A 16,792-nucleotide genomic window follows, 5' to 3' on the forward strand; every position below is an offset into this window, starting at 1 on the left:
AGCAATGCTGGGCATTTGACTGGTCCAAAAATAATTGGTAAATTAGTCAAATATTGTTAAATAAGGGAAAAATGGTCAAATATTCTAGTAAACTAGTGCTTTAAAACAACAGTAACAAAAAAGAGCAACAGTTTATGGTATGCAATGGGCTTAGCCTTACATAATTATACCCAATTACAAAACAGTTAAGCTGAGTTATTTTAACTCAGAAAAATGTGAAAATTAAATGAAGTTCTAAAAAAAATGAAATAATTACCTTTTTAGCAATATTAGCATTTAAATGTGAATGTTATTCAAGAGTGAACAGTTACAAAAGAAAAATGAAACAGAAATAGACTAATCAGCAAAACAAGTCATTTTTAAATACACTTATGGTAGGTAGGCAGCAGAACAAGTCTTCAAGCGACTTAACAGCTGTACATCTTTTCTCTCTTTGTGTTGGAGAGGAGATTAAATGATTGAACCCTCTTCTCCCTCCCCTGCCCATTCTCAGTTAACATCTGTATATTTGTCTACTTTAGATTGTAAACTCTTCAAGTCAAGAAGCACGTCTTTTAACTCATTTAACATGCTTTATAAGCCACCACGTATGCTGATCGCCTGATATACAAATAAAGATATACATATGCTTGTTCTAGAACACTGGTTCCCAACCAGGTGGCCCCAGTGCTCCCTGTGGGGCAAAAGCCCCAAGCCCATGGGTGGAGTTCAGGGTACAGGGGGAACGCCCCCCCCCCCCAAACTGCAGTATCTTACCCAGAGTGGGGCAGCCCCACATGCACCCCCACACGTCCTTCTCTCCCACAACCCACCAGCCCAGTTGGAGGCTGAAAGCTGGAGCTGGGAAACGTGGGGCAGCTCCTGTTCTAGCTGGTGCCATGGAGCAGGCAGATGCGGTATTTCCCCCTGCTGCTGGTGCCCAGGGCTGCTGCTGGTGCCCAGCTTCCAGCCCCCTTTGACTGCTCATGCAGCTGCTACCCAGGTGGGGGAACCTAGCTCCAGGGCCAGCAGAGCACTCAGGGGAGCAGCAACCATGGGGGGGTCCCTCCCTTCACACAGCCCCTAGCTACCTCTCTCCCTGCACCCTGAGCTATCCGCACACGGCCCCTCGCTGCCCCATTCCCTGCAGCATCCCCTGCTTCACACAGCACCTAGCTACCCGCTGCCTGCACGCTGAGCGGTTTTCAAACTTTTTGAGCCTAGCCCCCGTGCCCCTTTGAGATATAATTTTTGGTTACATGCCCCCTCACTCTCCAGACACCCCCACAATGCTCTCACCCAAATTCCTTCCCCAGGTCCCTCCCCCAACAACTCCTTCCTCACTATACTGCCAAGCCCCCAATCTCCTCACATCATGGCTAGACCCCCAAATTCATTCCACCCCTTACCCTCTGCATGGGCTCAGTGGGGAGTCTGTGTTTTGTGGGTAGTGTCTTGGCTCACCACTATTCCTGCAAGTTGTTCACATCTGGCTGGGGTGTCTAGAGTCCTAGCTCCAAGCCCCCCTCTCGTGGACCTCCTGTGGGGGCAGAAGGGAGGCAGACCTAAGGTCTCTCGGTCACGACAGGCCATCAAGGGTTACAAATAGGTCCTATGCCATTGACCTAATGTAACAATGCACTAGACTACCGCTCCCAGACCACTAATGTGGACCAATGCTTTAAGTGTAACCCTGGATTGTTCCAACTAGCAATACAGGAAGTGGTACAGCTCAGGTATAAATGTCCATATCTGCAATTGCTGAAGTGCTGTTACCAACCATCAAGGAAGAAGATACAAGTTCTGTTAAATTTTAATCACAATATACATTCTTCCATTTTTCTGTTAAGCTTTGTTTAGCTAAAGCATTGGTAGCCAAAAATTCCAGATTGAAAATACTCTTGGCATTTAGACATTGTATACAGCCACCTGAAACAGCCTTATCTAGGACTGAGTCTAAGAAATTTGAATGGATGGAATTCCTTAATGAAATGCTGACAGGTCAGAAGGAAGAATAGGCTACAGCATCACTACTACATGTAGGACACGTTATATTTCTTTTAATCAAGAAATGATAATATAGGGTTATAGTGAGGGAGCAAATGAGCAATTGCCAAATAAAATGGATTTGGCTGTCATACTAGAGTTTCCTCTATTAAGGTTGTAATTTGCTTTCTATTCCAAACCAGAATTTGAGGATCCCTCCTAAGACCCTAAAAAAGTTTTCCACCTGAACTTTCTCATATAGTGACTATAAAAGATTTTTGGGGACAAGCTTCAAATTAGACAAAGTCTTGTTGAGATGGGACTTTAAAAACAGAGCCAATTTCTGTTTTTAAGTTTACCACCGCAGATGGATTGAGTGGATTTCTTAGGCTCTAAAGTTTTAATTGTTTTGGTTTTTAGTGCAGTTATGTAACAAACAAACAAAAAAAATCTACATTTGTAAGTTGCACTTTCACAATAAAGAGACTGCTCTACAATACTCATATGAGGTAAATTGAAAAATACTATTTCTTTTGCTTATTTTTACAGTGCAAATTTTTGTAAGAAAAATATAAAGTGAACAGTGTACACTTTGTATTCTGTGTTGTAATTGAAATCAATATATTTGAAAATGTAGAAAACCATTTAATAAATTTCAATTGGTATTCTATTATCGTTTAACAGCATGATTAAAACTGCAATTAATCGCAATTAAACAGCCCTACTTTCTTCCTTTCTCCTAATATCTTAGTTGCCAGTCAGCACATTTGGTTACATTTGTAGGTAACATTTTCTGACAAGTGTGATTAAGTTGATGTTTCCTTACATTTTTTTTCCCCATGGAGTATTTATATGGCCATAAATAGCTATGCATCTTGTCTCCCTATATTAGAAAGCTCTTCACCTTGAGTGTTTGAACTTCTATGACTTTCTCTAATCCCATTTATTTAAGCTGCAGCATGTGCCAAATGCTCCTGCCTACCCTCTACCACCTAAAAAGTGTGATTACCTCACCCACATTCATTTTGGAATCCAGTTTAAAACAAAAAAATCACCGTTTTAAATAAATTTACATAAGAACAGCCATACTGGGTCAAACCAAAGGTCCATTTAGCCCAGTATCCTGTCTTCTGACAGTGGCCAGTGCCAGGTGCCCCAGAGGGAATTAACAGAACAGGTCATCATCAAGTGATACATCCGGTCACCCATTCCCAGCTTCTGGCAAACAGAGGCTAGGAACACCATCCCTGCCCATCCTGGTTAATAGCCATTGATGGACCTTTCCTCCATGAAAATATCTAGTTCTTTTTGAACCCTGTTATAGTCTTGGCCTTCACAATATCCTCTGGCAAGGAGTTCCAGAGGCTGCCTGTGCATCGTGTGAAAAAAAATGCTTCCTTTTGTTTTACACCTGCTGCCTATTAATTTCATCTGGTGACCCCTTGTTCTGGTGTTATGAGAAGGAGTAAAGAACACTTCCTTATTCACTTTCTCCATACCAGTCATGATTTTAATAGACCTCTATCACAGGGATCAGCAGCCTTTGGCACCTGGCCCATCAGGGGAAATCCGCTGGTGGGCCGGGACGGTTTGTTTAACTGCAGCATCCGCAGGTTCAGCCAGTCGCGGTTCCCACCGGCCACTGTTCGCCATTCCAGGCCAATGGGGGCTCCGCGAAGTGGCGGCCACTACATCCCTCAGCCCACGCCGCTTCCTGCAGCCCCAATTGGCCTGGAACGGCAAACCACGGCCAGTGGGAGCTGTGATTGGCTAAACCTGCGGACACTGCAGGTAAACAAACCATCCCAGCCCACCAGCAGATTTCCCTGACCGGCCACGTGCCAAAAATTGCCGATCTCTGCTCTATCATATCCCCCCTTAGTCATCTCTTTTCCAAGATGAAAAGTCCCAGTCTGATTAATCTCTCCTCATATGGAAGCTATTCCATACCCCTAATCATTTTTGTTGCCCTTTTCTGAACTTTTTCCAATATATCTTTTTGAGATGAGGCGACCAGATCGACACACAGTATTCAAGATGTGGGCGTACCATGGATTTATATAAAGGCAATATGATATCTTCCATCTTATTATGTATCCCTTTCTTAATGAGTTCAACATTCTGTTAGCTTTTTTGACTGCCGCTGCACACCGAGTGGCTGTTTTCAGTGAACTATCTATAATGACTCCAAGATCTCTTTGAGTGGTAATGGCTAATTTAGACCTCATCATTTCATATGTATAGTTGGGATTATGTTTTCCAATCCCAACTATACATATATAAATGTAACAAACAAAAACAAAAATTCATGAGCTTTCACCAATCTCTCTATTCCCAAACAAATTGAGGGAGTTTGAGAACTAGCCTGTCCCCTTCACATTCAGCATGAATACTACTTTCTCTGACATGCCTGTTGTCAGGAACTGGTTTCTACATCTGCCAAGTTCAGTTCCGGCATCAAATGAAAACTTAAGCTAGCAGGCAAGACAAATTAACAGGCACAGGTAAGGAGAAGAAAATTCAGTGGTGCACGTAAAATCCATGTCTTACAGGTATAGGGGGACCACCAGCTAAGCGAGGGGGGGGAACATCACATGCCCACATGACCCTCCATGTGACTCCTCACCACCCAGCCCAGAGCCCCCATGCTTTCCCCGTCCCCTCCCATCCCATGTTAGCTGGGGCGGACGGGACTCTGTCCTCCTCCTGCTGTGCCAGAGACTGGGCTAGGGAGGCAAAGCTAGGGGCCAGCGGTACAACCACCAGAAGAGCTGCCAGCGTTCTTCTCCTTTCTATGCTACCCGCCCCCAGCAGGGAAAAGAGCAGAACCTACAGTCCCGCCCCCTAACCCTTTCCTCTGGCAGGGCTGCTGCTGTGGTACACAGATGGAGATGCAGCTTCATGGAAAGGCAGGGGGTGGGGCTTGGGGTTCTGCTCCTTTTCCTGTCGGAGGGACAACGGGGAAAGGAGCAGAACTCCCAGCCCACCTCCTGCGCTTCCAGGCACAGAGCTGTGCCTCCATTCTTCCTCATACTACAGCAGCAGACCTGCCAGAGACAGGGCTGGGGGGGGAGGGGGCGAGGCTGGGGGTGGTACAGCTGCCAGAGGAGCTGCTGGCATTCTGTTCCTTTCCCTGCTGCCACTCTCAGCAGGGAGAGGAGCAGAATCCTCAGCCCTGCCCCCCAGCCCTCTCCTCTGGCAGGGCTGCTGCTGTGCGGTACGCTGTACCGGCTATAGCTTGCTGGTACGGCGTACCGGCCTACTTGCACTGGTGAGAGAAATTAAAGTATTTTCAGATATGAAAGATGCTATACAAAAGAAGTTGCCTCACTTAAATTTAAGTCTTTACTTGGAAGCATTCTGTTTCTGGCAATGGATGTTTTTCTACTCCAATAAAGTAGTAGTTAAAAAACAAAAACAAGGTTGGAATTTTGCATCACATTTTTTTTTTTCTTGAACATGACTGACCACAAATTCTAAGATACCAATTTGTATTCACAACTTCATTTTGTAACTTACCAGAGAAGACACTAGTGTCAGTCTTAGAATTTCCTGACACTAATTATTTAAGTTGGCATATTTAAAAAAGGTTATGAAAATGCAGTAGTTGGGGTACTTCACCTTATTCAAAAGGTAACACTACCACTTTGTATACTACCCATGTATGCAATTAATTCAATTTCCTGAAATCTTAAGTCTTGTACCTTAATGGTTTGTCCCCTCAAACTCTGACACTGACAGTAGACTGAAGTCCTAATTTGAGCTGGCAACAGAAACCGAAATTAAAATGAGTAGTCAGTATGAGCAGAATGACAGTGGACAGTAGCAGTTTGTTGCAAGAGGTCAAATGGGATGCTGTGTTTGCCAACAGGAAGCTTATGTTACCACTGTAAGCTGTAACTGTTTGACTAACATTAAATTAGAACAAGTTGGTAAACAAGGAAATTTTATGTTACACAGATTTCAGTCACAGATTGGAGCAAGTTCCAATTGATAGCTTCATACCAACCCCAGAGTCTGGTCATTCCACCAGACGTTAGAGGGTTGAGTCTTCAAATTCTGATCCTGTTTCCAACTCACTGTACAACACAGTACATAGTCAGAAATACAATACCATCCTCACTGACTCTGTAGATCTGAGTAGTAAAATACATATCCCTGAAAAGCAGGGTACCTCCCAAGCTTGTGTGGTTAGGCACCTTGAATGGAATAAAAGCCATAAAAACCAACAATGCTAAACATCAAGTTTCATTTTAATGTCTTCAGGCCTGGGTCAGCCTGAAACTTGCAAAAATGATGCTTACAACTCCATCTTGGAATATCTGATAACAGGGCAAAGCTTTTACTCCTGAGGGCAATTCTAAGCCAAAAAATTAAAAATTCTGCGCAATTTTTAAAAAAGTCTGCACATTTTATTTGTCAAAATAATGCAATGGAATCACACCAGTTTCAATTGTTTTGGTAAGTTATTTAAACTACAATACAGAAAAAGTCACAACTATTCAGCATTTTCTAAACACATTAAAATTAAGTTACAAATACTTGGTAACAAATACCCTGCATTCCAGTTATAATCCTGGATTTTCATTTAAATTACATTACAGAACACCAAAACAGGAAAGAAAAAAAAAAGTAGAATGTCATTTTAAATTACTCAGACTTTCACACATGAAAGTCACACAGTTTTGGTAATCATTGTCCTCGACCTACGTGGGTACTTTGGGAAGTGTTTGGTTCTGACTGTCCCAACATTTTATTGACTGCTTGGTAAATGTTTTATTTGCCTCAAAAGTGTTTTTTTTTTTTTGTTTTTTTTTTATAATGGGTAAGTTAAAATCTAACCCCATTGTGCCACTTTGGCACAGGAAAAAACTGAGAAAGCACACAGATCTTCCTAGCTGATTCCCTTACTGTCATTTATAAGGCTTTACATCACTCTGGTAATGTAGGGGCCTTAAAACTTTTACAGGTTTTTATGCTCCTGGGGGAACTGACTGAGTATAGGAACAGTTAGCTAACAATAAAATAGCACTGTTACTATGCACACAGGTTGGTACATTTCTGCCTCAGAGAAGGAGATCAATTAACCATCAACAGCAACATTAACAAAATGTGGAGGCTTTTTACAAAAGCTATTTTCTTTAACTTAAAAACAAATAATTTTCAGTAAAATTATACTAATATTTAAGTAAGAGTTTTTTCAATTCTCAAGAAGTTCCATTTTACTAGGTAGGCAGGCAGCTACCTTTCTGCATCAGGGACAGAGCCTTCCTCCTGCATAAGAAAAAAGACCTACCTTCCTCCACGCCCCTCGAGCCGCAGTATCAAGAGAGAGGCGCAGAGGTGTCTCTTGTTTGTTGGCCAGCCCCACACCCCAACCATGATAAATGTCTTCCCCGCAGGCACACACGTCCAGCCCCTCTCCCCCAGTAGTGATTTACATCTCTGAAGCTGCTCCAGGGGAAGAGACACATGTTCCCCTGGCAGATTTCTTTTGCGTTTTTCTGTGCGGGGGGCAGAGAAATATGTAGGCCATATGAATTCTGTGCCACCGCATGGACGCAGAATTCTGCGCACAAGTTTTATTTAGAATAAATGCTACGTAAACAGTGCAAGTGTCAGAAGTCTCCTGTACAGACAGCTTCGAGACTTGGATGTGGAGGACAAAAATGCTGCACTGTCTTGCACCAGTGGATGAGTGCCTTGGTGAAATCTGTGCTAATGCTATAGTGATAAAACATTGATTCAGTGTTTGGCTTTTTTTGCACCAGAGCCACATCTGCAAGGTACCAATAGCAGTGGGAGTCAGGTGACTTGGGTTTTATTGACAACAAGTTAGTGGCAGAGCTGCATGATTGGGCAAATTACTTCCCACCTGTTATCCCATATGCAAAAAAGGTGATAATGCTTACCCATATTGGGAACGTAATCACAGACCTATTGATGAAAAATTAAATAGATGTGCTAAATATATTACTTGCTCAAACCTGAAGGTTTCAAGGGACAAGTTACAAGGCTGAAAGCTCTCAGCACTGACACTCCCACTTCAGGGAACATCTTTGTACTAAAACTATATAGCAATAAGGCCTGTCTTGATCTCAGACACTTTTTTGTTTTAGTTTTCACCAAAAAGGTTAGTAGCAATTGAGCATCTAACATAGTGAATGCCAGGGAAAATGAGGTAGGATCAGAAACTAACATAGGGAAAGAACAAGTTAAAAAATTACTTAGACAAGTTACATGTCTTCAAGTCACCTTGGATCTGACGGAATACACCCTAGAATACTCAAGGAACTGACTGAGGAGATATCTGAGCCATTAGCCAGATCTTCAAAAAGTCATGGAAGACAGGTAAGATTCCAGAGGATTGGAAAAGGGCAAATATAATGCCCACCTATAGAAAGGGAAATAAGGTCAACCTGGGGAAGCACAAACCAGTCAGCTTAACTTCAGTACTTGGAAAGATAATGGAGCAAATAATTAAGCAATCAATTTGCAGACACTTAGAAGATAATAAAGTGAAACAACAGTCAGAATGGATTTGTCAAGAACAATTTGTAACAAACCAACCTAATAGCTTTGTCCGGTTAACAAGCCTTGTGGGGGGATGGGGGGGGGAGTGGTAGATGTAGTCTATCTAGACTTCAATAAGGCTTTTGATACTGTCTTGCATGACCGCCTCATAAACAAACTAGGGAAATACAACCTAGATGGAGCCATTAAAAGGTGGTGCGTAAGTGGTTGGAAAACCATTCTCAGAGAGTAGTTATTAGTGATTTACAGTCAAGCTGGAAGGGAATATCAAGTGGGGGGGTCCTGCAGGGATCAGTTTGCGGTCCGGTTCTGTTCAATATCATCATCAATGATTTAGATAGTGGCATAGAGTACACACTTATAAAGTTTGCAGACGATACCAAGCTGGGAGGGGTTGCAAGTGCTTTGGAGGATAGGATTAAAATTCAAAGTGATCTGGACAAACTGGAGATACAGTCTGAAATCAATAGGATAAAATTCAATAAGGACAAATGCAAAGTACTCCACTTAGGAAGGAACAATCAGTTGCACACATACAAAACGGGAAATGACTGCCTAGGAAGGAGTACTGCAGAAAGGGATCGGGATCATAGCGGGTCACAAGCTAATTATGAGTCAACAGTTTATCACTGCTGTGAAAAAGCAAACATAATTTTGGGATGTATTAGCAGGAATATTGCAACCTGCTCTACTCAGGCCTCAATTGGAGTAGTGTGTCCAGTTCTGGGCGCCACATTTCAGGAAAGATGGACATTTCAGGAAAGAGGATTTAGTTGGGGATTGGTCCTGCTTTGAGCAGGGGGTTGGACTAGACGACCTCCTGAAGTCCCTTCCAACCCTGATATTCTATGATTCTGTGAATTGGAGAAAGTCCAGAGAAGAGCAACAAAAATGATTAAAGGTTTAGAAAACATGATCTATGAGAGAAGAATGAAAAAAATTGGGTTTGTTTAGTCTGGAAAAGAGAAGACAGAGGGGACATAACAGTTTCCAAGTATATAAAAGGTTGTTACAAGGAGGAGGGAGAAAAATTGCTCTCCTTAACCCCTGGTGATAGGACAAGCAGCAATGGGCTTAAACTGCACCAACGGTCTTTAGGCTGGACATCAGGAAAAACTTCCTGTCAGGGTAGTAAAGCACTGGAATAAATTGCCTAGGGAGGTTGTAGAATCTGCATCATTGGAGATTTTTAAGAGCTGATTAGACAAATACCTGTCAGGGATGGTCTAGATAATACCTGGTCCTGCCATGACGCAGGGGACTGGACTAGATGACCTCTCAAGGTCCCTTCCAGTCCTATGATTCTAAATGCAACTGTACCATCTTGAGAGACAGCCATGTTAATCAACATTAAGCATGCAGTATACAAATACTTAAGTTCTGCAGGGCAACCATGTGCCAATTCGCCACAGATGCCTTCCGCACTGAAGAACAATACGTCAATATCTCAACATAGGGTTGATGGTAAATGGCTCAATGGTGCAGGTCTGCACTGATATCACTTGCTCAAAACATTATAGCCTCAAGACTTCTTTCACTGGAGTTGGGGGGGAGGGGAGAAGAGAAAGAAATCAGCATGTACCAAACTTTGGTTTCACTGGGAGTCTCTGCACTTTCTGCATTGAACCTTTCATCCAGTAGGCATACAAACGAGACCATAACTTCTCTAGATTCGGGGCCCTGAAATCTACTTAGAGCCAGGTGTTTCTGAAGTATTCTGAGCCATCTCACTTAGAGGCCTCAACAACAATCTGCTTCCAATCACAGAGTTTCAGGTAATATTTCCAGAACTGGGAGATACCCCAGATCAACTTCTAAAGTCTTTTCAGTCAAATCTAAGGAAAAAACAGGAGCAAGACAATGCATTCTGACAATCTGTACATCACCAGAGGCAAAACAGTACTCGGCATGATTCAACAGAGAATCAACAAATTTGAAGGAAACAGTAGACAGGAGTTGCTTCAATGCTTATCCATGCAGGGGTATCATCCTAAAAGCAATCTCGAAGCACCTAAGCTGAGGAAAAGCAGAAACTCCACCCTAAAGATAAAGGTCAGTGGCTTGAAGCTCACTTCTGAAATCAAGTGGCTTTAATTTAGACCACCACTACCAGGACATGGTTCAAAGTGCTCAGGCATGAATTGGAACAAGACAAATTAGTCAGAAGATACAGTACTACCCTAAACAAAACCTAAGTTCATAAATCCAGCAGAGAGCTAGAACTGACCAAAATGGTGCAGTATCAACAAGGAAAAACTTTGCCAATAAGGGTCACAAAAGAATTACAGTGAAATGAAACAGGCAGAACATCTGTGCTCAAGACACACTTATTCAATGAGCCTGAGGCTATGTCTACACTACCACAGTAAGTCGACCTACGCTATGCAACTTCAGCTACGTCAATAACGTAGCTGGAGTCGACGTACCTTAGATCAAGTTACCGCAGGGTCTACACTGAGGGGGGTCGTCGGGAGACTTATCTTATTCTTCCCATCAGGGGGTACAGGGGTCAACTGGAGAGCGATCTGCTGTCCACTTGGCGGGTCTTCACTAGACCGCTAAATCGACTGCAGGTGGATCAATCTCTGAGTGTCGATCCCGGCTATAGCATAGACCTGCCCTGAGAGTGAAGAAGTTCCAGCTTGTCTCTAACTAGAAGCACAATACCCAAGAGCAGGAACCCAGTCAATACAGTATCTTTAGAGAAAGACAGTTACAACCTTAACTGAGATAAACCAAAGGTGTGACCTTAATTGTTACAAATTTACTGTCTTTCCATAGCATTAAGATGAAAATTCAGGTGAAGCATGACTCCTGTTTTTATTATTCACAGAAGCACCACCCCAGACCTAACAAAACAAAGGCTAGAGAAGCCAGTCAACTCACTTCAAGTGTACTGATTTGACTGAGCATTAAAATAAAAGTACATCACCAAGCTTTCATCATCTGCCCCTTCTGAAATATCATTAGGCGCTCCCATCTAAGTGAATTATTGTTTAAGCACAGGAAAAATACACTGCCCCAGCAACAATTAAACCTGTTTCACAACTATGGTAAAATTGATTTATTCACCCTCAAGGTATGTAGTATTTTAGCTGACTGTAATGAATTATCATTTTGTTTATCAGCAGCACAATCTGAAACTTGCATGCTATCTAAACAGGGTACCCTATCAAAATAAATTTAATAACAAATTTAGTGTTCATTACTTCTGCACATATAATTGGAACAAAGTCTGTTCACCAAAGAATGCTGACCATGTGAATTAGCTATCTAAAATCCATTCCTGTAACCTTCAAATAATTTTCACCAGTAGTTAGGTCACCTTTTGATCCATGGTTATGCTCTCAACTTATTCAGTAGAAGAGACTGTTTTGATAAACTTGTTCATAAGTGGACATTTTATATTTATGTAAAAAACAGATAGTTTGACACCCTTTAACTTATCTCTAGTTTGAAACTGGATCCTACTGTTGCCAGTCCTCTCCCTGAACCAATGCCATTAGGGGTCTGACAGCTACTATGATGGACAAAAATGTGTTCAGCACCATTAGAGTGTGACAGATTTTGGTAACAGTGCTAAAAAATGGTTTGGTCCATCTACAGTAGGAATTAATCCACTATCAGTATTAATTCAGGGACAGTGGTTGCTGACAGGGTCAAAGAACAGTCCAATTTCCAAGAAAGATAGCATTTTATTCCCCCCACCCCCACATTATTAACAGAGATTTATGGCATGGACTAATCGTATTACTTATGTGCGTAGAACCTACATGCTGAAACGTTAGGAACATGGAAGATTATTTTTAAACTACTACATGCAGTTATTTTGATTACAGAACACTTCCTAACGTTTCAGCATGTAGATTCTACGCACAAATCCACTATATTTAAATGCCCATGCTGTCACTTTAAAAAAAAAAACAACGAAATACACAAAAATAAAACTATTAAGCTGGGACAAAAACAGAACAAAGAAAATTCATATATCTATGACATATTGTACTAAGATTTCTTCATTTTATTTACTGCCCATTAGACAGAAGATATGATCAGGTAGTACAGGCCCAGAATTTGAGGATTTTACAATATGCGGTAGTAAAAATGTTTTAATATACTTGAAGTATATTAAAGAGGTTTGGATTTATACACTATACAGCAGTATTTGCAGCACAGACTTTATATTACTATTAGCGGATAAGAACAAGAAAGTGAAGTTGACTAGTTTAGTTTCGTTATTTGGTCTCAAATTCAAGAGTAGACATTGGGAATGCTGAAAAGGAACATTAGATTTATAAAATGGGTTTATCAGATTAGTAGTAAAAGAGGTAACAAGGTTTGTTTATATTTTTAAAATAAATACACATTGTTTAACTTGACATTGTCCCCTTTGAAGAAAATGGGCCTCTCTCATCTCTTCATACAGAGAAAGAAAGAGTCATACCTACTTTAAAAAATTCTTAAGGTGCTAAGTTGGCCCAGCTTTTCCAACATACCATTGTTTACCAACGATTTTCTTGATTGATTACAACTATACATTCCTTTAACATTGTACACAAGGCAATTCAAACTATGCTGAAGTTACCCACCTCACTGGCAAAAAAGGGTATGAAAGCACAGGATGTGTTTATTATAAACAAGCTTCAATGTAAATATAGAAATTCAACACTGACTAACTTCTTAGGGTTGTCTACACTGGCAATTTACAATGTTGCAACTTTCTTGCTCAGGGGGGTGAAAAAACACTCCCCGAGCGCAGCAAGTTTCAGCGCCGGTAGCCGTGCCTCTCGTGGAGGTGGGTTTTTTAGAGCGCTGGGAGACCTCTCAAGCCAAGAGGTCACAAGCCATGTTAAAGTGCTGCCCTGGCAGCGCTTTACTGTTGCCTGTGTAGACTAGCCCTTAGAGACACAAGGTGGGTGAGGTAATATCTTTTGCTGGAAAGAGAAACAAGCATTCAAGGTAGAGTGGCCCCTCATTGTCACCTACTACCCTATACTGAAACCCATAGGTGTATCATCAACTACAGCTCGTACTCAAGGAGGACCCCATCCTGAAAGAAATTGTTCCTGAACCCCCTCTTCTTGCCCTCACACCACCCCCCAACCTCCCAGCTCAGCATTAGAGCCAAGCTCCCCAGAGACCAGGACACACCAACTCAAAGCAGCATCAGACCCTTCCAGAATAACAGATGCAAAACCTACACACATATCTTCACTGCTACAATGATCTAACCCACTCCAGCCCCAAACACACCTTTCAAGATCCATGGATCCTACATTTGCCTATCACAACACGTGATATACATCATCCAGTGTAAAAATGCCCCCAAAACAACTATATGGGTGAAAAAACAAACAATCGCTATACTTTCAAGTGAACACCCACAAGAAAACGAAAAAAGATTAAAATCACCCTATCACCTGTGGGTGAATACTTTTCACAAAGTGCTCACTCCTCATCCTCAAAGGAAATCTACAGAACACTTTCAAAAGATGAGCCTGGGAGCTTAAATTCCTAACTCTGCTAGACATGAAAATCATGGACTGACTAGAGATATTGGATTTAGGGCTTATTACAACAATCTGTAACCCACTAATCCCCTCTTTTTGTCATGCAAAGGTGTTAACAGGCCAGTATACCCTGAATGGTCCCTAGAATATGTGCTAAGTACTTATGCTAAACAACCTGTTCCACCTTGCATTTAGCTGTCAGGCTCAGAGTATCATTTCCCCATGTTTATTCCCCCCACTGTTCCTCACATGTTCTTGTCAACTGCTGGAAATGGCCTACCTTGATTATCACTAGAGAAGGTTTTTCTCTCCTGCTGTTAATTGCTCACCTTACCTGATCACTCTGGTTACAATGTTCTCTGTGTATATAAAATCTCCCCACTGTATTTTCCACTGCATGCATCCGATGAAGTGAGCTGTAACTCACAAAAGCTTATGCTCAAATAAATTTGTTAGTCTCTAAGGTGCCATAAGTACACCTTTTCTTTTTGCGGATACAGACTAACATGGCTGCTACTCTGAAACCTGATTTCCAGACCTGAAGAAAAGTTCTGTGTGCTCTAAAGCATGTCTCACTCACCAACAAAAGCTGTTCCAATAAAAGATATTACTTCACCCACCTTGGGTCTCTAATATCCTGAGACTAACACTGCTACACCTTTACATTTAATTTCGTAAGTTTTTTGCTCCTGAGAAGTAAACCTTTCAAGCAATCTCTGCCCCAAGAGAGAAGTTTAAACTTTTAAACGCTACGTAAGTAGTGCTGATACCTGAACTCTCTTACAAGCCAATTACCCTGAGGTTAAAATTTGTAGTGTAAAGAACAGAGGTGGTCATTTGCACCATTAAATAAGCAAGCAAATCTTCCATGTGTTTTCAAGCCATTAAAGCTAAAATGAAGTCAATAACACAACATCAATTTTCACTTTGACCCACCTTCCACTAGGACAGATCGAGAAACGAAGTACTACACACCTATACTAAGGTAAACATGAACAGAGATGGTTAGTCCCAGTTCCACTCAGAATTTCAAGTATTTCACAGTATGGGGGGTAACCGTGTTAGTCTGTATCCACAAAAACAACAAGGAGTACAGTGGCACCTTAAAAACTAAGGGATTTATTTGGGCATAAGCTTCCATGGGTAAAAAACCTCTACATAAAAGAATAAATGGACACAAATCAGACATCAGGAATGGTAACATATAAAAGCCAGTAGGAGAACACTTCAATCTTCCTGGACATTTTAAAAGTTTAAAAGTAGCCAGACTTAAACAAAAACACTTCAGAAACAGACTTCAAAGAGAAACAGCAGAACTAAAATTCATTTGCAAATTTCACACCATTAATTTGGGCTTGAATAGGGACTGGGAGTGGCTGGCTCACTACAAAAGCAACCTTCCCTCTCCTGGAATTGACACCTCCTCATCAATTATTGCGAGTGAACTACATCCACCCTGATCAAACTAGCCCTGTCAACACTGGTTCTCCACTTGTGAGGTAACTCCCTTCTCTTCGTGTCAGTATAATAATGCCTGCATCTGTAATTTTCACTCCATGCATATGAAGTGGGTTTTGCCGAAAGCTTATGCCCAAATAAATCTGTTAGTCTTTAAGGTGCCACTGAACTCCTAACCAGATAGCCCTTTACATTTCAGTCAGAGTTTAGTGAGCAAGAGTATTAACAGCAAGGGCTGTAACTGCAAGGCCAGGAAAGGGGAGAAAGCAGGATCTGCAAGAACCTTTCACATGTAGGCGTCCCAAAACAGCACTGGGTTATTTTAAAGCACGCAACCCACGGGCCGGCGGCTGGCTGAGATAAGCAGCATTGGGGGGGGGGGGGGGAGCTCGCAGTTTTGACCCCTCGCAGCCGCATGGATACGCGCACGCCCTGCCAGCCCTCCCACTTCCACACCAGCTTCACAACGAGCAACCTGACAGACCGAGACAGCGGAGGGGAAGCACACGGAGCGCCTGCTCCCCGCCGGGAAGGGGATCTGGACAGAGCCGGGGCTCCCCTGCCTGAGGGGGCGGGGGGTAGTGCTGCGCTTGGGTGAGAGGCACGATCCCACCCCAGCCGAAGAGCAGCTGGAGGGGAGGGGGGAACTCGGAGAGGCGAAGCCGCGCCCGCAGCCCCCGCCGGCTCCTCACCAGGCCCGTAGAACTTGCTGCCTTTGGTCACGTCGAAGACTTTGCCGTTGACGGCCAGCAGGATGCGAGGGGTCCGGGCCCCGTCGTACTCGTGCAGCTGCTCCAGCGTGAAGTCCCGCCGCTTCATGCGGGGCAGGGAGGCGGCCTGGCTCTGCTGGGCCGCGCCCCCCGGGCCGCTCCGCTTCCCCCAGCGCAGGTAGAGCCGATAGGCCGCCAGCAGCACCAACGCCAACAGCCCCACGTTCAGCAGCATCTCACCGCCCACAGCCCAGCCTCCCGCCGCCGCCGGCGCCGCGGGCGGCTCCTCTACGCCCCCGCCCCCCAGGCCGCCACCGCTGCTACCCTCAGTTCTTAGTTTCCCATCCCCATCGTCCGCCATCACTACCAGGCCAGCGCCGGCTCCGCCCAATACGGACATGAGGGAAGAGCGAGGGGGCGAGGCACATTCTGCCACCTCCTCTGCTCGCTCCGATTGGTCACTGGCAGGATACGTCACCCTCACAAGATCGCGCCAAACCCAAGAATAAGACTCAGACACACCCAGCTGCTTAACCGCCGTAGCTCGAGAATCCTGCTCAGGGCGCGAGGACGCGCACGAGACACACAGCCAGCCAAGGAGGCTCGCGCGCGAGA

At 43.3% G+C, this 16,792-nt stretch overlaps 1 protein-coding gene across 1 annotated transcript in view; it reads right to left on the reverse strand.

The window, feature by feature from the left end:
- PGRMC2 (progesterone receptor membrane component 2) overlaps positions 1–16,577 on the reverse strand; it is a 32,331-nt gene extending 15,754 nt beyond the window's left edge. Inside the window, exon 1 of the mRNA XM_077815218.1 lies at positions 16,160–16,577. Coding sequence (XP_077671344.1) covers positions 16,160–16,577 — 418 coding nt within the window. The remainder of the gene's footprint in view (positions 1–16,159) is intronic.
- Positions 16,578–16,792: the final 215 nt, after the last annotated feature.

Source organism: Eretmochelys imbricata, chromosome 4 (genome assembly GCF_965152235.1).
Source record: "Eretmochelys imbricata isolate rEreImb1 chromosome 4, rEreImb1.hap1, whole genome shotgun sequence".
NCBI lineage: Eukaryota > Metazoa > Chordata > Testudines > Cheloniidae > Eretmochelys > Eretmochelys imbricata.